This window comes from Thermobia domestica, chromosome 1, assembly GCF_964235325.1.
Source record: "Thermobia domestica chromosome 1, izTheDome1.hap1.1, whole genome shotgun sequence".
NCBI lineage: Eukaryota > Metazoa > Arthropoda > Insecta > Zygentoma > Lepismatidae > Thermobia > Thermobia domestica.
In genome coordinates, this window is record NC_137454.1 from 23,964,449 (window position 1) to 23,990,449 (window position 26,001).

Sequence of the window (26,001 nt, forward strand, 5' to 3'; positions counted from 1 at the left end):
ATGGTACGGAAAGGCCGTTACACAATAATCGGGTCTCTCCATGGTACGGAGAGGCCGTTACATAATAATCGGGTCTCTCCATGGTACGGAAAGGCCGTTACATAATAATCGGGTCTCTCCATGGTACGGAAAGGCCGTTACACAATAATCGGGTCTCTCCATGGTACGGAAAGTCCGTTACATAATAATCGGGTCTCTCCATGGTACGGAAAGGCCGTTACACAATAATCGGGTCTCTCCATGATACGGAGAGGCCGTTAGACAATAATCGGGTCTCTCCATGGTACGGAAAGGCCCTTACACAATAATCACAAACTTCTATACATGATAATCAAGCACACAGAAAGACCTCTGTTCTCTAGTCAACGCCATTTTCCTTAACGGTTCGATCAGCGGCAGAAAGTGGAAACACTGCATTGATTGAGTGATTGAGTTTAACGTCCCTTTTAGCAGCGAGGCTATATGAGAAACACTGCACTGAACGTTAACCTTTCGAAGCGCATGTCTCACAATAACATATTTTATTACATTTCACAGAATAAATGTCTAAAATCGGGTATATCATTTTAACTTGCCCTGTATTTACAGTGAATGATTTCGAGAGCAATTCCTGCTCTCATTCTCGGACGCTCCAAATACTAACATCAATGAATGCACAGAACTACGTACTTATTAGTCCGTAACTGATATTAAATAAAACGTAAATCATGATATTTTAACCAACAAACCCTCCTAGATCTCAAAAGTATATTTTAAAAAGTATATAAAAAAAATTATGTTTATTAACTATCAAAACATCTCTTCACAGACCCATGTAGATACTACCACTTTATAATATAGCAGACTCCTGATTATATGGCCTAATGTAGCGGACGAAGTCAGTTCTTGTTCCATTTGTACTATTAACAACACATTTTTTGTACCTAAACCCACTATTATTAATATTTTCTTACCTCTTGGTGCAGGTCAGTAGATTATAAATGTTTGGTATGTACTATATTGTACTTTAAAAAAATACTACACAAAAGGGAAGTCCCATGAATAAAAATATTAAGATACATTTTATAATGTTTAACTTAACTGCTGGAAACATAAAATGAAGTACACTGTATATCCATATACCGGTACTGCAATATCCTCTCATATTGGAAGTAACATGTATTAGTAAATAAACCTACATGCTTCGGCACAAGCACCAGCATGAAGCCGACGGACGCTCTCACATCGATGGAACGTGAAAAGGACTCCTTCAACCCGTCCACAGGTGCCGCCTTCAAAGACTGGCTATATAAACGGAATCTCGACGTAGTAGACATCTGTTGGCAGGCTAGCAGGAAGTGTCTCAAAAGAATGCACTTGCTGATGTAGCCTAAGGTTAATATTAGATAGTCTGTGGTTGTTATGATAAACAAGATAAAGATAGAATATATATCGTAAGAACTAAGATAGAAATGACATAATTATACGAATTGGAAAGATTCAGAAGGTGAATTTTGTTAAGAAGATGACGATAAGAATAAGAAGATTACAGATAAGAATAAAGAGTTCAGGTTATATAAGAGTGTATGGATGAATTTGATTTAGGGTGCAATAAGTTTACGGTAAGTAATATTGAAAGCTAACTATCACTATCCAAATCCTCTTAGAAAGTAACCTTTATTTTTTAAAAATGATCAACAACATCAGTTGTTAACTAGTCATATCCTACCCATCTCTTCAGCTACAACGGACAAGAAGTATTTTCACGTATCACAGTGTTGCAACGGGTAGAGACACCAATCCTACCTCTGAGCTGCAACGGGCAAGAGGTTTCTTTAGACCTATCTCCTATGTGCAGGGTAATTGTTACCCAACAAACCTCCGAGCTGCACAGGCAGAGATACTAGCCCTACCTCTGGGCTACAACGGGTAAGGGGTTTCTTTAGACACATCTGCACCGGGTAGGGTTATTCTTACCCAGTAAACCCCAAAACCTCCAAGTTGCAACGGGGAAAGATACTAGCCCTACTTCTGGGCTACAACGAGTAAAGGGTTTCTTTAGACATATCTGCAACATGAAGGGTAATTCGTACCCAGAAACCTCAAACCTCTGAGCTGCAACGGGCAGAAATACTAACCCTACTTCTGACCTACAACGGGCAAGAGGTATCCTTACCTATCTCAGAGCTGCAACAAGCAGGAGGAAAGAACTTGCATTTAACTTAGAGAAAAGAACTTTTAGAAATTTACTTAATTGTAATCTTGTGTGCAAACTGTATACACATCTTTTATATATATATATATATATATTCATCCCGTTTGGGATCTTATGGTACAATTTGTACCATACGGGTGTTTTATGGTACATTGCGTTATAACTCTCCTATTTGAGCTTTTTCGTCCGTTTATTTTTTTTTTTTATTTATTTATTTTTTTTTTTAAAGTCCAGAGGCATTGTAGAAGACGTTACGTATGGTTTCACACCTTCATGCGTCGAGACATAGGAGGTGATGGCGTCATAACTTTAAACAATATGTTTTCTTTTATTAAGCCTATGTTCATTATTTATTGGCGGGCTTATTTTTGCACGTAGAAGATTAAAATTTTGCACAAACATTCAATCCACCGAGTAGTATTTACCAGATTTTTTCAGATTTCTGCGTTAGCAGAAGATGAGTCCAAGGGGAAAAAGGTTAAAAAAAAGGGATATTTCTTTTACCAAAAAATCAGTTTTTCACTATTTTTACGCCTCAGATACATGATAGAAACACGTAAATGGTACCGTCTGAAAGGCAGTTCTATTCTGAAGAGAATGATGTGCAAACCATGATCCTAGGGTAATTAGGGATGTCTCAGGGAATTTTTACAAAATATCCTTCTGTATACGGGAATATGAGACATTGTCGGTATATTTTTTGGGGGGTGGGCTTACTTTTGCACCTAGAAGATTGAAATTGTGCACAAACATTCAGTCCACCGAGTAGTATTTAACAGACATTTTTCATGATTTCTGCGTTAAAACAGGGGGGGAGAGGTCCAGAGGGGTAAAAAGTTTTAAAAAAGGGGTATTTTTACCAAAAAATCCCTTTCTTCGAGATTTTGCCGCCTTAGATACACGATGGAGACATGCGAATGCTGCCGCCTGAAAGGCAGTTCTATTCTGAAGAGAATGATTGGCGGATTATAATCCTACGGTAAATAGAGATGTCTCAGGAAATTTTTTACCTGAGATCAGGGTCTTTTGCGGTAATTTGGGGCATTGTGGAGATTCTTGATAAAATTTCTCCCGCCCTTACTATTCAAGATAGAAACTTGAAATTTGCTACACACATTCAGTCTACCGAGTAGTATTTATTAGATTTTTTTTGAGATCTCTACGTTCAAACAGGGCCGTTCCAGAGGGGCCCAAAATATGAAAAAAAATTTTTCCCCCCTAAGTTTTCCCTTTGACATCACCTTTTTCCTCTCCTGGTATATGGTATGGGCATATAAGTGGTATGCACGCATTTGAAAGCCAGCTCCATTCTGAAGAGAATGAGGTATGAACCATGATCCTAGGATAAATAGCGACGATGCAGTAGCTGCTTGACGGAAAGTCTAAAAAATACCCCAAAAACCCAAGATCCTAAAAAGGATATATATATAAAAGGTGAGGGGGAAAATCCGTGTACCGTCAGTTTACCAAATCTTACAATACAATTTAAAAAGAAACAAAACACTAACGTAAAACGCAGATAGTAGGCTTAACTCTCAAATAAATGATTTAGAATTGTTTTACTATTCGTTGATAAATAATTATGCAAACGTGGAAAGGTAAGCATAAAGAATTATTAGTTTTTTGAAAATATCATTGATACAGGACTGCTCTTCCCTGACAAAATCCGTTTTTATGAAGGCGTTACAAATAGAGTTAAAAAAACGTAAACTTTCTTTCTGTTTTGGAATTAGGCCGAATAATCAAGAGTCTACTGTATATTCAAGTGTTTTACCATCACGTCCCTGGTCTTCTAATATAATACTCGATGGTTGATATTAACTGATTGCATACCTTCGAAGTTAAAATTGATATGTTACTTTTATTTAATGGCTCAATATGCCGCTAAGGCAAGACAAATTCAACACAATTTCAAAACGACATAAGAACTGTTACTTACAGATCTTAATCCTGATTGCATGTACCTAACATCTTGTGATATAAAACAACTAAGCTGCAAAAAGTTTTCTGTGCTATAAGTAGGCGCTTCATCTTCTGCTTCCGTGCATTTTAATTCAACATTAAAAGTTCCGCCAAAATATTGGTCAATGAAAGAACTGCAAAGTAAACAAAAATAATGCAGAAATAAGTACCATTGTCATTACAGAACGTACTTAATAATAGAGCCTTTCTATTTCAAGTATGCCCCTAGATACCTTTCTATTTCAAGTGTGCCCTAGATACCTTTCTATTTCAAGTGTGCCCTAGATACCTTTCTATTTCAAGTGTGACCCCTAGATACCTTTCTATTTCAAGTGTGCCCCTAGATACCTTTCTATTTCAAGTGTGCCCTAGATACCTTTCTATTTCAAGTGTGCCCTAGATACCTTTGTATTTCAAGTGTGCCCCTAGATACCTTTCCACTTCAAGTGTGCCCCTAGATACCTATTTCAAGTGTGCCCCTAGATACCTTTCTATTTCAAGTGTGCCCCTAGATACCTTTCTATTTCAAGTGTGCCCCTAGATACCTTTCTATTTCAAGTGTGTCCTAGATACCTTTATATTTCAAGTGTGCCCTAGATACCTTTCTATTTCAAGTGTGTCCTAGATACCTTTCTATTTCAAGTGTACCCTAGATACCTTTCTATTTCAAGTGTGCCCCTAGATATCTTTCTATTTCAAATGTGCCCCTGGATACCTTTCTATTTCAAGTGCGCCCCTGGATACATTTCTATTTCAAGTGTGCCCCTAGATACCTTTCTATTTCAAGTGTGCCCCTAGATAGCTTTTAGCCCAGTCAATAAAGGTTTTTGCAAGGAAAAAATTTGGGTAAAGCTGATTTTCTCTCAAGTGATAGACCACTATGAGAGGAACATTTTCCCAAAAGTCCCCGCCCCTCCCCCTGGAGCTTCTCCCCCCACGCCCCCTCAAAGTTAAAAAATGTGCGTTTTAGAAAAAGGGCCATATCTTCAAAACTAATGGACATATTTGCATGCTTCTTTTTTTCTCGTAATCTGTGAAATATGCTCTACAATTTTGTATTCCTTAAAGTTTTTCATAAACCTAATGGTTTCTTGGCAACTTTAACCTAAAGAGTAAAAAATGAAAAAAATCGCCAGCGCCATTTTGTTTTTCCTCTTATATTTCCTTAGTGACTTGTGATATGGAAAAATGTTTCAAATAAATCTTAAAGAGCATAAAATTATCTTTCCAACGGTGTATATATTGTGGGGGTTACTCTTAAAATTGGCCATGTAGCGAGGTAAGTTTGAAGACGAGCGGGCTCAAAATTTCGCCTCAAATATCAAGTCACTATGTTTCATTTCGAAAGAAAAAAAGATAATAATAACAAAGCTTTTTTTTTTTTTTTCAAATAATAAACCACTGCATTGTTAGAAAAGCATTTTTGTTTAGTCCTGCCTCCCCTGTGAAGCTTTAACCCTTACTCTATCCCCATTACCATTCCAAATTTAAAAATAAGCGTTTCTGATAAAAGATATTATTTCCAAAACTATTCAACACACTGATAATTTTCACATTCTGTTTTATTCTTAAAAAGTGATAAAATTATTTTATTTTATTTTCAATTTTTTTATAAATCTAATAATTTCTAGATAAACAAATAAACTATAAAAATTTGAAATATTTTGTTTGCTCTTCCTTTCCCTATTTTTTGCCTTGGATCTCCTCAGTCAATTAGCGTATGAAATTATATCTATAACATTTTTTATTATGTTTACATCTTAATTTTGAACATGTCCCCTATGCTTACTATAGTATTTTCAACTTAATCTTCCGTAGCTATACACTATACTATTTAATTTTCGGATGATGATTCTACAAGTTCTTCCTCGGAATAGAAATGTGAATTTAGGCAAGACAGACCATACAGTGCTCACATGGCAGAGCAATCTATTTTAGTTATTTTACATTTACAGTATTGCCTACATCCTTGCTTACACGAACATGATATTATGTACAGAAGCTCGTCTGGTGCAAATGGCTTGGATGTGGGAATATTTTTCAATGTCTTTTTGGAGCGTCCGTTTTCTTTAATTAATTTTATCCTCCAACCCCATTCTGCGTCAGGAAGTTTATTTCCTAACCATTTCTGTACTTGCAAAACTACTCTGAGCGAATGTTCATTACACGCTTCAGAAGTTGGAGGTAGTTTAGCCAGGTCGAAGTTAGATCTTAGTGAACTTTTCTTTGTGAAAGACAAAAATCTGTGGTATCGGGCTTCATTCAAATTTGAGTATTTTCCCAAATCATACAAAGCCAAAACTAATTTTTCACCTGTAGATAATATTTCTCCTTTAGATTTTGAAATATCCAAAAACACTCTGGCCCAGTTTTGAAATTCCGGTGATTTGAGCATATCTATTACTTTTAATTTGCCCATACCATAAAAACACGATGTCGTGTCACATCCTGTAAACGCATGACAGAACAAAAATAGTTGCCGGCAATCTCCAAACTTTTCAATCAATGTTTCGATCCTGAAGTACCGTGTGTTCGGAGTCGCGCCACCTTTCTCTGTACAGAAGTAAACAGAAGCACTTTCTTTCTCAGGACACAAAGCAGTAAGTAAGACTACCCGGTCAGTATCAGATCCTACAACAATAACTTTTGAAGCAGTTTTCAACTGTTGAATGGCCGTCATTACAATGTCAACATCTGCGTCTTCGTCTGCTGTAATTACAGTCAATCCCCGTTTCACGAGTTCAGACCCCAGAGCCAACGATAATCTCTTCTTATTGTTTCTATTACGTAAGAACTTGTCTTTTCCCGTGGCAAGACTGTTTTGACAAAAAATTATGTCTTGTGAAGATTTTTTCGCCGCTCTCCTGTTTTATTCTTCATTTTTCGTGGTAGGCTCACTAGGGTAACCATCAAAAACAGCGATAGATTTTTGACCATATTTATTAAGAACATGTGTACAATAGTTCTCTAAGACAGCTCCAAAGATACAATTTTATGGCCATGGCAGATGGTGAAGAAGAAACCCTCCGTCTACAATATATGTTGCATTCTTTACATCTAGTTCTTCGATGATTCCTTCTTCAAAAACTTTCATCAAGGATGATTTTGTACCTTTTCGAAGAGAAACTTCGTCAAACAGAGCTGCTGGGCGTACTGCCAATTCATATTCGAAATATGTCTTTAATTTGCTGGCGCTATCACAGGCACATAATATCCGATTAAAAAGCTGTTGAGAATTGATATTGATCTCTTTTGATCTTACTCTTGCTGACTTCTGTGCTGCCTGTGTCTTCACCTTTTCTGTGCAGTTTGAGTTCTTGGAAATTTTTACCTTTAATTTTGTTCATGGTAGAAAAACCGACATCGTATGCTTGATCACAGTTTATTGAATCATCACAAACAAACCCAGTGGCCAAAGAGACCAATTCACCAGACAACTTTTTAAAAGGATTGTGTTCTTGTAACCAAGCTGTAAACTTCTGTAAGTCTGGCAAGTCTTTCTTCTTTCTGGATTCTAGTAGTTACACGTGCTGTTCGCTAAACAGCATTGCTGTTCCGAAAAAATCTTCTACAGCCTCATGGATTTTGAGAAAGAATGGTGTTCCAAGTACCCATTTTGAAAGAGTATTGTCAGTAATGCCACGGCCATGTGTCAGTCCTCCAACAGATTTCATGGGTCTCATCAAATCTTGTTCTATGCACATATCAGACCACGTTCCTGACCAGCACTTGCCTTTCCGCCTAATAGTGAAGAATCCTTTCTCCTTAAAAAGAACTAGTTCTTGATTTGTGAGTTTTGATTTAAGTTTGCACATCTCTTGTGCATACAAGTGGGCGGATTTAGCATAGGGGAGATGTCCGGCAGCATGAAAATATGGGAGCATTTGAATTGTTGTATTCAGATGTAAATCCCAGTTTCCTGATCTTTCTGCAAAGATAAACAGCATTATAAGGTCAATGCATCTAAGGAGATTAACCCACAGCTTAATTGTTCTGCTTAAAGTTCTAATTTCCTGCAAGAAATCGTTAAATTTGCTCAAAGCTTCTTTAACAGCTGGTTCTTCTAGAACATCTTGTTCATTAAAACTCTTTTCAAGAAGATCTTTAGAAATATTTTCCAAATATGCAAGAGAGACATTTATTTCAGGAAAACTGCTCTTCATCACTTTAACAATCGCACAAGCAGTAAGGCTATATGCTCGGACGGCTCTTGCGTATGCGTGACCATTCAAATGTGGTTCACAGTTTACCGAAAACTGTAGCCCATAGGTCTTCCAAACCACTCCCATCCATTATCTTTCCAATAGCACCCATAAAAGACATTAATAGATGGAATACTCCTAGCCTCAGAATAATTTTTGACACTTCACTGTTGGGATTTGCTGACTCTACAATTTCAGCCGCCTTAAAAACAATGGTTGATCGAACGTAACAATACAGGCACGGCATTGCTTCTGACATTGTTCTGCAGCATAACTGAGAGCAGAGAAAATTGTTGATGGATTGCTAGGATCCATGTTTATAAAGGGAATTCCTAATATATATGTATCCTCAATCTTCTCTTCTACTCATTACGGAGGTCATGAATCCATTCCACCCAGGCTGCATTATCTGCGCCTGCAATCCACAAAACATTCATTGGAAATATGGGGTGTACCGTTCGACATTCAATTTCTCTGGTAACTTTCAAGTCATTAAAATCTTCCACAAAAATATTTGAGACCCCACTACGGTGACTTTTTTGGCATACGAAAGAATACGAATAGTTTCAGGATTAAATGTTCCCAACGGAGTTCGCTTCACCTCCACTTCTGTTTTAACACATTTCCTTAGTGTTATGCATTTTATCCCTCCATGATATTTGAGGCGAAAATTTGAGCCCGCTCGTCTTCAAACTTACCTCGCTACATGGCTAATTTTAAGAGTAACCCCCACAATATATACAGCGTTGGAAAGATAATTTTATGCTCTTTAAGATTTATTTGAAACATTTTTCCATATCACAAGTCACTAAGGAAATATAAGAGGAAAAACAAAATGGCGCTGGCGATTTTTTCATTTTTTTACTCTTTAGGTTAAAATTGCCAAGAAACCATTAGGTTTATGAAAAACTTTAAGGAATACAAAATTGTAGAGCATATTTCACAGATTACGAGAAAAAAAGAAGCATGCCAATATGTCCATTAGTTTTGAAGATATGGCCCTTTTTCTAAAACGCCCATTTTTTAACTTTGAGGGGGCGTGGGGGGAGAAGCTCTAGGGGGAGGGGCGGGGACTTTTGGGAAAATGTTCCTCTCATAGTGGTCTATCACTTGAGAGAAAATCAGCTTTACCCAAATTTTTTCCGAACTTTGATGTTTTTCGACCTTCATTGACTGGGCTATTTCTATTTCAAGTGTGCCCTAGATACCTTTCTATTTCAAGTATGCCCCTAGATACCTTTCTATTTCAAGTGTGCCCCTAGATACCTTTCTATTTCAAGTGTGACCCTAAATACCTTTCTATTTCAAGTATGGCCCTGCTGGCGCTGCTGTCAATGTGTGTTTTCCCGTACTTCCCTCGAAAGAGGAGGGACAAGTTGCTTTGACCGAGAACTTTCAGTAGTTGGATGCGGACAAGGTTGCCACACTGAATTATTTTACGGGCTTTGTTGTGTGCTGTCTTGTTAGCCATCCTAGGTAGCCTATGATCTTCACTCCCCAAGATCAAACGACTGAATCTTAAATTGTCAATCGGGCCGAAGTATGTTTCACATATTTTCCGAGGGCACACTTGCAATACAAAGGCTCTATTATGCTTATATAGAGATGAACTGATGTATAATTATATATTAATGTTAAACTAACTTCGTAAAGTGTTGTAATATTAAATTCTTTAAAATGAGATCAAATCTTCCAGTTTAACGTCCCACAATTACGCTCTTTAGATTAAGGGAGACGGATAATTAAGGCAAGTGAACGATGACTGAAGAATCGGTGGAATGAGAATATGGGAGGAAACGGGAGTACCCCGAGAAAATCCATAGACATTATGATGTCCACCACAAACTTACTTGGCTGGGAATTGAACCCGGGACCTCACGCACCAAAGATAAGCGTTCTCCACTGAGCCACCGTGCTTCCCCCCCCCCAAAAAAAATTACCTATCAATGGAACGTAATTAAAAACTAGTGTACGCTAATACTAAAACTGAGGTATTAATTCAGTGAAAGAAAACAAATAGTTACCAGCACACTTGTTCTACGTGTTCGATTTTAGTGAACAGTCTATCTAAAAGTGTCATTGGGAACTATGTACGTTTATTCATTTTTAGTGTTAAGTGCACTAGAGATTAATTTTTCCGTTGATTTAAGGCTTCAAAGAATTAAACGTTTACAGCTCAGGAAGTTCTTCCTTTCTACAAGTTAATCTTGTTTCTGCAAGAATGAAGATACTTCAGCTTATAATTCACATCAGTTTTTCCACATCGCACTGAGAATGATGGCAGAGGGTCATTGTAATAATATGCAACTATTTCATTTAACAGATCCTTAAGGTGACTCTTGTAAGATCTTCGATATGCTCTATTGTGTTATGCAATTTTAATTAGAAGTACTTCTGCGTTCTTAATCTCAATGAAATTATTAACTTATGAATTTGCATTGGAAAGATGAAACTTTGTGAAATATCGTTTAGGTATTAGAATCTAAGAAGAAATAACCTATGATTAAAAATAAGCAGTACCGTAATGCATAAATACAGAATGTGTCCCAAAAAATCTTGAAATAGATTTAAAAAAAAAATATTAACAAGATCTGTACAAAAGGTTAATAAATGTTGTCCATAAGCATCTACACATTTTTTCCACCAACTCACCCATACCTGGTAGCCCCCCATCCCCCTCTAACCCGGGAACTCAACGAGAATCTCCTTTAAAGCTGTTGTCACAGACGCTTGGATAGTTTCAACCCTGTCAAAATGGTGCCCTTTGAGGTCTTTCTTGATCTTGGGGAATATAATGAAGACGGCTAGAGCGAGGACGGGACTGTAGGGTGGCTGGACGAATTGTCGTGATACAGCAGCCAGGTAGCGGCGATATCTTTTCGCATGTGGATGACCCTTTATCGTTTTTGTCGAGTTTTGTGCAGATGTTGATCGCCCAACATAGTTCGAAAGTATCAGCCATGACGTGATCTCAAAACAGAGGAGAGCTAAAAGCAATAATAATAATAATAATAATAATAATAATAATAATAATAATAATAATAATAATAATAATAATAATAATAATAATAATAATAATAATAATAATAAAGTCATGACTTTTTTGACACACCTTGTACGTATCTTACGCCTTTCACATTGAGGCGGCGATTTATCGTCGCCGCTCGCAGCAGTTTGCCGCGTGAGAAGTGTACCCTTTCATATTAACGCGGCTTTTTGCCGCGAATGAAAAATATGCGAGCGGGGTTGCTGTGCAACTGAAGAAACAAAACCTTGTAACTCTTATCGTGTTGTGGTGGTAACAATGGCCAAATGCAAAAAGTGTCTTCTACTCGCCTTGTTAAGACAGAGAGAAATAAATAAATTTAAAAAAAAATAAATAAATAAACAGTAAGAGAAACATATGGGTTCATTTTTTATTTTATATATATATATATTTAGAGAAGTGGTACCTTGAAAGAGATTTTTCTATACTGTTTTTACAATTGATAGACTTGAGCAAAATAGCGGCATGGTTCTGGATATTTCAAATACCATCCCGATATTTACCTGTTGTGACTGGGAAAACCAGGATAAAGTCCTTTCGGGATAGTCGGTGGTTGAGATCTAACCCAGAATCCCAAGTCAACACTCAACCTCTGAACCCAAGGCTGGTCTGTTGGTATTATTTTATTATTATTATTATAGTATTTCAAGTTTATTCGTTTGTTTTAAGCGTTCCAACTATTGACTCAAGTCTCTTTAAAGCACTGCTCTAGTCCCTGAATTCAAAGGACTATTCAAGAAATTACAACCATAGAAGTGTTAAGATAGTTATAAAATATACAAAATGTCACATAATGAATTCTCTCTTGCTTTGCTAAGGTACATTACTGTATTATTACTAAAATCCGGATTACGAATTTTTATGTAACTATATATATATATATAGCAACATAGTACATAAATATATAGCAAAAGACTGTAAAATATGTAATATTGTTGAAATATTTGATAGTACATATTTCAATTTTGGGGTACCAGAAATTTATAAAATTAGAAGCTCGTTTGCCCAGCGTTGCCCGCACATTTATCCCAATCTTCTATTACATAGAAAAAAAAATAATTTGTATTGATTTGGACTCTTGTTTATCAACGATCTTTGGATTCGACACTTCGGTAGTATCGGTCGCTTTCGATTATTTTTACATGTCATTTTTTCCCACATATTGTATGTAACAAGTTTGGTTAAAAGCACTCGAGGTGTCCTAGGCTAGAACATAAAAACATACACGCATATATATACGTAAAGCACACACACATACAAATTATCGCAACCACTCTCTACTCTTTCCTGGTAACACTTGCTCCCTCCTCCAACACCCAAGCGGCAAATAGCCGCCTATAAGTAAAGAGATCCATTACTTGCAATGTCTCGCTTGGCTATAGGCGGCAATCTGCCGCGCCGCTTTCTAGCAGGGAGAGGCGGCTGTTTTTCCTCGCTGCGAAAATTTGCGGCGACCGACGCGCATATATGAAAAGCTTCATTGCTTGCAATGTCTTTCTACCCTGCACGGCAATTCGCCGCCGCCGTACTGTACAATATTGAAACTTATAAGTTTAACAAGACTGAATTAATGTAGTAGAGTAAGTACTATACTGTAATATAAAACTCAACGTACAATACTAGTAATGTACAGTACTAATATCTACCATAGTACCGTACTAGTATTGCTTGTTACAAGACATGAACTCAGTTATTGCATTTTGTGGCAGTGAAGAGAGTCTATTGGACGACACGTAGTATCGCCATCGTCTAATAAACATTATATCGGCAGGTTTAGCAGTACGCTGTTGCATATACTGTAGTCTGTCCTACATATACTGTAGTCAGAAAACATATTTTGAAATACCATACGCTATGTATCATAACATAATAAACCCGTTCCCCCGCTTCAAACTGCAATTTTACTGTTATTCCGGCTAACCCGAACAGGATTCAATCCCAATTAGTTCGAATTAGCGGGACTCCACTGTAATAATAATAATAATAATAATAATAATAATAATAATAATAATAATAATAATAATAATAATAATAATAATAATAATAATAAAACGATATTAAATCTTTTCTACCAAGCAGCATATTAAACACTTAATATAAAATGCAGGAGCTCATTCGTATAATCTGAAAGCAAATATTACTTTTAAAAAAATCTTAACTTATTGCATAGGTTTTAGATAGCAATGGTTGTATTCTTTACAATACCGAGCACAGATTGTATTCTTTACAATACTTACTTGAACCTAGAAGTTTGCTCTTCATCAATTTTTATCGACGGTAATTTCTGCTGAAGCATTCTTACTAATTCCGTCCAACATTCATTAGCATCCTACAGAAAAAAAAAGAAAAAAGAAAAATTAATAATAATAATAATAATAATAATAATAATAATAATAATAATAATAATAATAACGATAATAATAATAATAATAATAATAATAATAATAATAATAATAATAATAATAATAAACCACGAAATGAACATTCGTGTACCTAGGTTATTACTGTTTATTTTGCATGACTTTAACAAGAAAATTCGTTGTAACAATGATAATGAGGGATGTTCTTTGTGAAATACAAATAGACCACTTACCAAATCCAATCCACTCAAATATCCACTTAATTATCCTTACTTTCAGTTACGTTAAAATATTCGCCATAATGCAAAACTTTACCCAACACAAAAAAAAATATTTTCGTATATATATATATATATACAGAGTCTTTTAACAACGATAATGTATATTTATTATGTATTTTTAAGTATCATTTTTATTTACGGGCAAAAGGAGCTATTTAAAAGGCACAAGCTATCAAGAAGAAGAAGAAGAAAAAATTACATAAAGAAATAATTTAAATATTTTGTATTATATTGAGATTTTTCTTGTCGTTGCTATGAGAACTTATTTATTTGGTGGCTATGGTAATGGAGAAAAATATAGAACAAAGAACCATATGACAAATAAGGTATATGTGAATATATATATATATATATATATATATATATATATATATATATATATATATATATATATATATGTATGTATAATCTAAAAGTGCATAACTGTGGTGCAATTCATTTATAATATCGTGGACTTTATAAGTACTCCAAATATATTTGAATCAAGGAAGGTAACGAAAATTAAACTAACGTTACATATTTTATAGATGGTGCCGAAACCGTGGGACCTTGAGATTAGTCAGAAGTTTAGTAAATAATCTCAACAACATGGAGTACTTTTTACTGCGTAATAAAAGAAAGATTTATGGAAGAACTAAAATGAGTACCAATATAGAAGTTGGAGATGTCAATATCCCAGCAATAGAAACTTCAACGAATGTGGTTGATCTTTTACAACAGCTCGGATAGCAGATGAATTCCACGACACAACTGATGGATTCCATGACACAGCAGATGGATTCCACATTAGAACAAGTGACTCAACAAATAGGACAACAGAAGGACTCTAGATTGGAACAAGCGAAATTACAAATAGGATAGCAGATGGATTCTAAATTGGAGCAAATAACGCAAGAGATAAATACCAAACTGGAAATAACCGACAATAGGATCGAGCAAGTTATCCATAGCTTTGCAGTGATGAGAGGTACCGTTGAGTAGAAATGCAAGTCAACGAACATACAAATCAATTCGGAGATTGCAAAAAGAGGTACCGACCATTAAAGAGAAAATCAGTCCTGCAAAGTGTAATCCTGATCCTGCAATCAACGTGGTGTATGAGGAACCTAGGGGAACTGGATGAAGAGCTTGTGGAGAAAACAGCAATCCATGGGAAGGTTATTCTGAAAGGGACGACACCATCTCTGAAGATGAGGAAACAAGACCACGACGAAGGAATCATACGCACGTAAAGCCAATACATCCAAGGTATTTTAGTACTAAAGGTAATCGCGTAAAATTTAGTGAAATCAGATCCTTGACTAAAGTCAGCGGTAGAACTGAGGACATCCCAGCGAGTACTTTATATATATAAAAAAAAAAAAAAAAAAAAAAAAAAAAAAAAAAAAAAAAAAAAGAAGAATGTGATCTAATAGATAAGGCTAATTTCCTTAAAACATTGCCACATATATTGTTACCACCTTGTTCGGTATGGTATAAAGCGATAAGAGTTAGTCTGCGTAGTTATTCAGATTTTAAAAATGCGCTGCTGGCAAATTTCGAAAATGATTTTATGTTAGCAGACCGGGATGCTTAAATTAGAAATCGACGTTTTGATCCTAAAGTAGACAAAAGCCTTACAGATTTTCTAATCTCTGCATATAATGACTTAAAGCAAATCAATCCATATCAGAAGGAATCACGTATTATCGCATCAATAAGAATATTATTACCGTTTAGGTTGCAGCAAATATTGATCTCTTCACAATATATTAATTTTAATCACTTAATAATGATAGTTCAAAATTATGGAAGTCAGACTAGACTGCAACGTAATAATAACAAAAATCAAGCTATGTTCCTGTTCGAAATATCAATGTTAGAGAAGATATGAGAGGTAATGTTAGATTTTTTTCGTAATGGCAATACGGCCGAACCTAATTTTAGAAAAAACAGAAATAATAATCGTACCATTTTAGGAACAATGTAAACAATCGATCTAATTTTCCACGTACTTCTAAATTTCGTAGTAATTACATAGCTGGCAGAAATTTTCAAAATAGGAACCGAAGATCTGATGAGGTAAATAACATACAGGACTGTGCTCAAGATTGTGCTATTCAATGTAACCTAATCGAATCTTTTGGTAAAGTTATGGCGTCCGACAAAATATATTCAATTAGTTTTTTTTTTTTTTTTTTTTTCCGCTTTGAATATTATGATTTCGTTTGTAATTCCTACTTTGTTTGAATTCTATACAGTTATATTAATTTGTCAGAATTGGATGTATTTGGTTTAGAAAATCCATACCTCGATTTGCGGAACTGATTACGAGGAATGCATAATTCAGCATAATTTTCAATCTATATATGAATCTATTAGAATATATTTAAGTTATAATTTCTTTGTAATTCGTACTTCTTCTGAAGTCTATGCAATTACATTTAATCAAATTTATGCTAGCTATGCCCGAATAAATGAAATAGGTTATGTTATATTTCAGCTTATACCAATTTTATTGTTAATATGTATAAAGGGCATTGAGTTAAAGAATCTAATTAGGACCTAAAAATAACCAACAAACGTACCACATTTTGAATATCTCCTTATCGTCTGTAATTTTATAGAATTAAAATAGAATTGATTATTGAATAAATATAAAAATGATATTGAGATAAAATGAAAATTATATTTTATGAATTGTAATTTTTATATATACGAAGGCTATTCAAAAAGTAAAGCAACTTTTATATGAAATGTCTAACGATCCAGGATTCTTCTTTTAATTGTGATCAATTTAAAGGAGTCCCGTAGTTCGGAAGCCATTATACAACGATAATGTATATTTCTTATGTACTTTTAAGTATCATTTCTATTTACGGGCAAAAGGAGCTATTTAAAAGGAACAAGCTATCAAGAAGAAGAAGAAGAAGAAATTACATAAAGAAATAATTTAAATATTTTGTATTATATTGAGATTTTTCTTGTCGTTACTATGACAATTTATTTATTTGGTGGCTATGGTAATGTAGTAAAATATAGAACGAAGAATCATATTGTTATACTTGGATGTATGTTATTTTAAGGTGACAAATAAGGTATATGTGAAAAAAATATATATATATAATCTAAAAGTGCATAACTGTGGTGCAATTCATTTATAATATTGTGGACTTTATTAAGTACTCTAAGTATATTTGAATCAAGGAAGGTAACGAAAATTAAACTAACGTTACATTTCAAAACAACACCGACAACGTTTGGGAGGTGATTCCTAACACCAAGATAACACAAAAAGTATAGACGAACCTGGGTGCACAAATGCTTCCTTTCGGAGTTACAGACTGCCGAGAACATGTAAAAATGAACTTTAAAGGTCCATAGCTCCAAAACTATGGGACCTACCATAGTCGAGTCAAGACTTATCTTAGGAACTAGTATGTGCCCTACCTAAATATCCATGTTTCAGAATTCTGCGATATTTCCGCAACAACTTTTATAGAGGTAGTTGGTGAATACTTCAAATTATATACCCGTAGGCAAGCTCCCTCTATAAAAATTGTTGCGTGAGTCCCTTAGGATTCTGAAACATGTATTTTTGGATAGCGCACATATTAGTTCCTCAGTGAAGTCTTGATCCGACTACGGTACGCCCCAAAGTTTTGAAGTTATGGACCTTTAAAGTTCATATTTTTCATGTTTTCGGCAGCCTATAACATCAAAACAAAACATTTGTGCCCCTAGGTTGGTCTATACTTTTTAACGTATCTTGGTGTCAAGAAGTACCTCCCAAACGTTGTCGGTGGTTTTGAAACACCCTGTATATACTGTATAGAAACATAATTCTAGATTGTTTGAACAACGGAACTGAAATGGAAATTTGAGTTTAACGTCCAAATATTATGCATCCTACGATAACAGAATTGTTTCATAAATGCACGTATTATGGTGTTATAATTGGTGGTACTTTTGTTGAAGTGAACGGTAATAAAAATATCCAATTAAACCACGGACCAATATTTGTCAATCACTGTGTGACACAGCAAATAGTGTTCACGCTATGATAATCACCAATTCAAATTTCAACGAGTCTTCGTATATTTGGTAATACTATTAAAGTATACAATATTTTTCTTCTGTTAATCTCACAATTTGTCCTAAATAAGAAGAGTTTCATGATTTTGCGTACACCAGTCGTTTCCGAAACCATGATAGTAGTGTTTACGCGCTGCACCACACAATCTTATCCCAGAGGCGAATAATGCTTATCCCGACTTCGCATTAAATTTACTAAGGTAAGAAACAAGGTTTAACCCTTTAACTGGCAAGCATGGATAACATTAGCATTAAAATATTTAGTATGCTTTTATGGTTGAAACATGTCTTCCTGATCATAATTTCGTAATTTTTAAAGTATTTTTGTACGCTGGTTACAAAATACTGGGTGTTTATTTCAAAGCAACATTGCCATAAAATAGGTCTTATGTGTAGCTACTGAGCATCAGTACCCTATTATGGTAAAATATTATAAGAATACTCTCAGTAATTACCAACAGTTTCGTTGAAATATTTTCCTACAGAGCAAGAAACCACAAACAAAAAAATAAAAAAGAACTTTCGCGGAACGTAGGAGATAAAGCATCTACAACACTAAATTTGACTGTCCCCTGTTGACGAAGATTAGAAGTATCTAAAGAAGCGACGCACGAATCATGTATATGAATATTGTATGAAAGCAATAATGCCAATCAAATGATCACTGAAGTTATAATTCGTGGAGATAACGCAATAGAGTGCGATATTGCTTGAGAGCAACACTGCCCAATAAAGGTTTAAAGGTGATAATATTTATAACGGCTATATTTGTAACTTCCGATCCGAAATAGCCACGTTGCCAGCTAAATCAGATTTAGCTTTGGGTTGGAATTTGACCTGTTCAGCTACGATTTTATGTGAGATTACCAGACACAACATTCGTTGAGTTGAGTTGATTTTAGTTTAGGGTCCCATTCAGCAGCGAGGCTATATGAGACGTAAACCTACTGATTGACGTAGAATCCGAACCACATGAGCTCCCGCCGGGAATCGACCTCGGGTCTCCCACACCAAAGGCGCGTACGCTAACCGCTTAGCCACGAGGGGGCTCCAGATACAACATTGGGTCACATTATATTGAATAATTCGGTTCCGTTGTTTGGAGGTTAGCACTACAAGCTTCGGTTACCACTTGAGGAATCTAGATAAGATCAGATAAATAAATAAATAAATAAATCATATTTTCTTTTAAAAACCCTAGATTTACATATTGAGAAGGCTGGAGGAAGAGGAGGGGGGAGTGCAGTTAAAAATTTTAAATGAAAAGGTATATTATTTAATGTGTCATTCAAAATATCATGAAGAAAGAAATAACTTTTCTAGGAAAAACTTCCTTTTGTTTTGAGGTATCGTTTCTGAAATGGCCGCCATTTTAACGTGAATTATTGCAGTCAGATAAAACGTTCAGTGCTTATAAATTATAAACGGCTGAAAATAAAAAGATTAAACAAAAAGTGAGATAGGGAAATGTCATCAGGTACACTGAATGGAGCGAGTTGTTTCTCCCATATTGTCCCCTAATATAGGGCACTTGGTGGGTCACTCGATAGTTTTAAATAGAAAGGTGTAGTATCCGATACATACATACAATACAAAGATTATGATCAAACAACCAACATTTCTTGATAACAGTTGTTACTATGAGGGCACCGTTCACGAAGACTGGGGAGATCCAGTGATTGAAGTTAACACTTGGGCAAAGTAAGATACTTTTGAACTTTAATAAGTACATTCGTTTCTTTGTGTATTTCTCGTTAGTTTTATAAGTAATGTTTCGAAGTCAAAGTGCTACTTCCAAACTTCATGATTTGTTTCCTTAAACACAATGAGCAACTGAGAGAAAGGACAAAATATGCTTAATTTAGAGCAAATATTCCGATTTCAACGGAGTACATATGGTCTCATGTATGAGGTAAATGGTTAGTACAGGTATTTACGTGCCGTCCATGTGAATACTATTATCTTCCTCTTCTTCACTCATATTTCACTTCAATATATGCATTCATACACTTTCCACTTACTGTACGTAATACCATGCGATTTGAATTTTAAAATATATAAAACTATAATCATACCTGTTGTGCTGTATGGAACTATAATCATGTCTGTTGTGCTATATGGTTGTGAAACATGGTCTCTTACTCTGAGGGAAGAACGCAGACTGAAAGTACTTGAGAATAAAATCCTGAGTGGCCCCGTGTAACGTAGTCGATAACGCTCTCGCCTTCGGTGTGAGCGGTCCCGGGCACGATTTGCGGTGGGGATACTCGATCGAAAAAGTGAAAAAAAAAAGAAAAAAAAAGCTTTTTAGGACAGCCATCCTGAACGAGGTTTTCCTGGCTTTTCTTTATTCACACCAGGAAATGTCGGGATGGTACCTAACTTACAGATCCCCGGCCGCTTCCTTCCTTCCCTTTCCCCGGACAGTATGCTCGCCGAGGGGCGTCAACCCTCATGCGTGACGGGCTAAATGGCTATAAATGCCGAAAGCCCAGAAATCTAAATATAAATGCTGAAAACCCAGAAATCTAAGTCCTGAGACGAATATTCGGACCCAAGAGTGTAACGAACCGTTTCAACCGATCCGTTTACAGCATAATGTTTCAGAATATTTTTGTAATGTGCATTTTTATTTCAACTTTCAAATGTCGACTGATTTATGTTTATTTTATTATTTGTTATTTGCCGACATTATCTCAATCTGTACTTGTTTATTTTCATTTATTATTTGTTAATTAACTTATATTATGTGGAGTGAAATTCATATTCCATTTTTATTAATGTCTCTGGTAATAGGATATGATTATCTTTATCTGCACCTAGGATACTGCACAATGGACTTTCTAGCAGATATAAATTACCTTTGAAAGTTTTGTAACCAAGATTGAAACAAAATGTAGCGTGATGTGCATTGTGTAGTCGTCGTTAAAAAAAGATAACGACAAATTATTCTCAAATTAATCCTGTTTAATATTTTGGTTTAAGAATTTTCATGAAAATGATGAATCTGTAAAATATATTTATCTCGGAATCCTAAACTTGACATTAGCTGTACAAAACAGATCGGATGTATTTTTCTTTTGATGTCATTAAACCAAGTAAGTTCATAATATTTATTGCACAAAATGAGTCCTGAAGATAACGTGATCTTATGATATTTAGTTTATTGATCATAATAGAGCATCTAGCCTGCAATTTTGTTAGTAAAATGGAACTGGAATTTGACTTACAAACATAGATGCACGTGTATATTCTTCGATATGTACTATAAATGCTTTTAAGATATTGATGGTATATTGAGTTACTACTGCAACAATTAATGGAAGTAGTTATTTCACTGTGCATGTATGAAGTTTTGTCAAATGCCCAATGTGCGAGTAAATGCTAATAATTGCAGAGCTGACATAATATGGTTTGCAACTCTCGAAATAAAATATGTATTAGTGACATATCATTAATTGCAATAATTTCCAGGTCACGTTGAACATTTTAATACTGCTACAACTTATCTAATTGTACAGTATACATCCGATTATATTCACCTTCTTCCGAGAGCCACACCGTCGTGTTTCCGAACTTGCAATCTCGATAAAGTTTTAAAATTTAAAGACAGTTTGTTGTCCAAACAGTAGATCAGGACAAAATAACTAAGCTAGTTACACCTTTCAGCCTACGTCTATATGGGGAACAGAAGGATGTTTCACATCAAGAGGCACAGGAGTATAAAATGGAGGAAACTTCCTAACGAGAAACTGCGTAACTTACACCGTTTACCGAACAGTGTTGGGTCATCAAGTCTAGGAGGCTCAGGTGGGCAGCTATGTAGGCAGAATGGAAGAAATTAGGAACGCTTTGAAAGTTTTGATTGCAAATCCAATTGGAAAACGTCCATTAGGAAGACTTAGGCGCAAATGGGAGGACAATACTAAGATGGATCTCGCAGAAATAGGAATAACAAGTAAACACTGGGTCCAGTTGGCTAAGGACAGAAATCAATGGGGAGCTTTTGTGAAAGCAGCGTTGAACCTCCGGATTCTATAGGCCATAGAGTTAGTTATTTAGTTAATACCACGCATTGAATTATTATTTCACTTTGCAAAATTCAACTTCTACACTGAATACCTGTGTGTAATGTTGTCTAAATTTTGTAACGATGACTGCTTTGATTTTGCAGTCTTTCACCTATACTATCTTGTATTAAGCTCACATCTGAATAGAGGACATTTCACACGAAAATAATTAAGAATACAAAGGTTTTCTTTTCATGTTGTATCAAATAATACATCTTTCGAGTGACCCCCCAGTGCCCCATGGTAGAGATCCCTGTGGGAAAAACAGTTTAATGTACCCTACGACATTTCCCTATCTCATATTTTGTTTCATGTTTCTAACTTCAGCTGTTTATACTTTATAAGCACTTGACGTTTTATCGGACATCGTATGAGAAATTCAGTATTATCGTCACATGAACACATCCTACGCGAAAAAGAAAAAGACCAGAAGAAAGTTTCTTTTTGCATTACAACAGCTAACAGCCTGTATTTACGTGTAACTACTCTTGGATTATCACCTGCTGCATAAAACCATGGTCGCTCTTTTCCGCAAAACGTGGAAATGCCATGTGCAAGACCTGTAATAGAATAATAGGTGGAATGGTCGTCCCCTTGTCCATGGATTCATACAAATCTCTCAGAGCTGCCGTGATAGATTGAGATGGAACAACTGCTCCTGCCATTGTTACACCTGAAAATAAATCGAAGTAATGCATTTCAACGCACTATTTTCTATTAAAAGTCAAAAGTTCGTTTAACTGAGTGGTGCATCGTGATATTTGAAACAGGATAAACAAAGATGGGTGTGGCCTTATATTCAGTGTATAATGTTTTGTAATTAATTTATCCTAATTCAGAAGCCGACAATCTCACAAAGCTATTGCTTTTTTTCTTTCTTTTTTTCCTTTAAGTGATGCAGGTATCTTTTTCCTACATACCAGAAAAAAATAAAATAAAATAAATAAAGACTGAATGAATTATTCCATATTTAATAATCGCAAAGCAGTAACATGCTCATTAAAATCAACGTAATATTTACTTGCAGCTTGTTTCAAATATCACGACGCAACACTCAAGTTATACACATGGTTTCTGCTGATATTGACACTAAACTCTGTTTTCACTAGTGTAATACAACCATGACATCTATCCTGTAACTTGACACCCCAGAAATAAAAATATAAAAAAAGAAAAGGAGAAAGATAATTTTCAACACGACCAAAATTAATTCGTGCAATAAAGGGTCAATACAGCAAGTAATGTGTTTTATTACAAGACCTTCTTTCTGTTTTTTTTTTTTTTCCTTTCTTTCTTTCTTTCTTCCTTGAAGGACAAGATAAATAACACTATGTCAAGGTAGCACTGTACTAAACTTTGTGTTCTAATATTACTCTTCAATCCAATATTCTTTATCTCTAATGTTTCCATGTACTTGGACAAGTTCCTTATTACTGATTTGTTTCACTAAAAGTTTCGGACCCTCGCTGTATCCATTACAAAAATGAAGAATAGTTTTGCATTATTATGTACTCACTAGTGCTCTTTGTTTGAAGTACGAATTGTTTCTATTTATTTTATTTTATTTTAATGCACTGAGACTATGAAACGCGGATCTTTGGTTCAAGAGACCCAAACTCCTACACTCCAATGAACAGCCCCCACCTAAACGTTCTTTTCGTTCTTTAACTAAACTACAGACTCGTTTCGAGGTGGCACGGTGACTCAGTAGTGGAGCGATTACCGCGGTGTCTACCAAGCAGACATAATCAAATTCCCTGACAAAATTATAATTTTCCCTGACTCAGTCATCCTTTTTTTCTTGGAGTGAACTGCAAGTTTTCATCATTGTTTATATGCTTATACAATATTCTACAAACGAACGAATTCATTTACCTGTAATTTATCACCCTGCAAATTCTTTGACTGGTAGACATCCTGGATTACGCCTGATGTGTGGGGTCCCTGGTTCGACCCCGGCCATGTAAGTTTGTGATAGACAACATTGTGTCTGTGGGTTTTCTCGGGGTTACTCCTGTTTCCTCCCATATTATCATTCCACCAATTCTTTCATCATCATTTACTTAATCATAATCTCGCTTAGCCTAAAAGGTATACTCGTGAGACGTTCAACTGAAATATTTCATTTTTACAGTTTCGTTGAACCGAATTCTTATTACACAAATCGCTAAATAAACGTTTATCTATTCTGAAACAAAAGAAAGTATCGACTTTCTTTTACAAGCTGAATTAAACTTCAATGTTTTAGTTCTACGGGTTTAGTTCAGTAAATTCTCAATTTTGAACGCATCACATGTTGCCAACAACGTCTTTTCTCACTGCAAATGTATCAAATATACAGTACTGTCTATCATAAAATCTTTATTCCGGGTTAACCAAATTCTCGTTCAACCGAAGCAATCACCGGTTCCATCAAATTCAACTGAACAGGACTTTAGTTACCTCTTCCCGGGAACACGATGGCTCCAAGCTGGAGTGGTCACCTCTGGTGCGAAAGGTGTCTGATTCGAATCTAGACCATGTGAGTTTCTAGTGTAGTAGTTCTGAACCGATGTGTCGCGAAATTTTTAGAATTTAAAAATCAGGAAGATTTTAATAATAAATAGTTAAAATCGAGCTTGAGTTCAGTTGGTTTTGAGTTTAACGTCCCCTGCAGCAGCGAGGATACATGAGACGTGGACCTGGTGATTAACGTGGAATCCGAACCACATGAGCTCGAACCCGGGTCTCCCACGCCAAAGGCGCGTATGCTAAAGAACAGTTAAAGAACAGTTTTAAATAGGATTAACATTTCGTTTCAGTTCTGTTTTTAACTTTAATATATTAGAACGATACACTCCATGTCTTCTTGCTATTTTTGTTATGTGATATACGTAGCAGACAGTTTTCTTTAGTTACATTTCTCTCGAAAATATGTTTCATTTTGTTTGTGCTATAATGCAGTTTCCAAAATAAACCGGTTTATAAATGAAAAGTAGGAAAAAGTTTAAGAGAGGTACAGAACTGTTGCATTATTACTATTATTATTATTATTATTATTATTATTATTATTATTATTATTATTATTATTATTATTATTATTGATATTTAAAACATTAGAATTACGTGCTTACGAGGATTCGTGTTGGGCCCCCTCCGAATAGAAAACCTGGATACGTGTCTGCACTGAATGATAGACGTATGAGTCAAGGTGTAGACGGGCGCGCTAGGCGATAGACTAGACAGCATGAAAAATATATTAAGACCACAACTTGCAGATCTTGTTGCCGATTGGTGCTATTTGCAATGATATATCGGATCATATGGTATGTGGAACAAAGGATGGTCGGATAAGCGAGACCATGGTGTATTGGTGTTTCACTCACCTAAACCTGTAAAATGTTTGCATAAACAATTATCTTTCACTCCCTAGCTAAATTTGTTTGTATGATCACACACCTTGCCTCATAAAGTATAGTCTTATAAAGAAAAAAAATCTTTTTCTTTTTAGCTAAAACCTAAAGAAAAGCCAACTTCAATTTTTTTTCTTTTTATTAATGGCAAACTAGTCCACTTCATCACGATAAATCACGTTTGGTACTAAGATGTCTTTTTCTGTCCGTATATATCCTTCACACTTCGTTGGAGACAAAATTGTTTTTTTCCCCAAGAAAACAGGATGAGAGAAATTATACAACAACATGAACAGAAAACAATAGCTATTAACAATAGTTCTCTAAATCCTGGATAAATACGTCATTACAGCAAAATATCAGTAAGTTGTCCTTATTATATTGCTTCGGTTCTTATTAACATGAAAATTATAATGTTTT

The 26,001-nt window shown here is 35.3% G+C and overlaps 1 protein-coding gene across 1 annotated transcript in view; it reads right to left on the reverse strand.

Annotated features, from left to right (window-relative positions):
* Positions 1–26,001, reverse strand: part of Usp14 (ubiquitin specific protease 14) — a 55,768-nt gene that overhangs the window by 16,879 nt on the left and 12,888 nt on the right. Inside the window, exons 5-7 of the mRNA XM_081755331.1 lie at positions 22,690–22,862; positions 13,642–13,733; positions 4,134–4,290 (exon numbers count right to left, since the gene is read on the reverse strand). Coding sequence (XP_081611457.1) covers positions 4,134–4,290; positions 13,642–13,733; positions 22,690–22,862 — 422 coding nt within the window. The remainder of the gene's footprint in view (positions 1–4,133; positions 4,291–13,641; positions 13,734–22,689; positions 22,863–26,001) is intronic.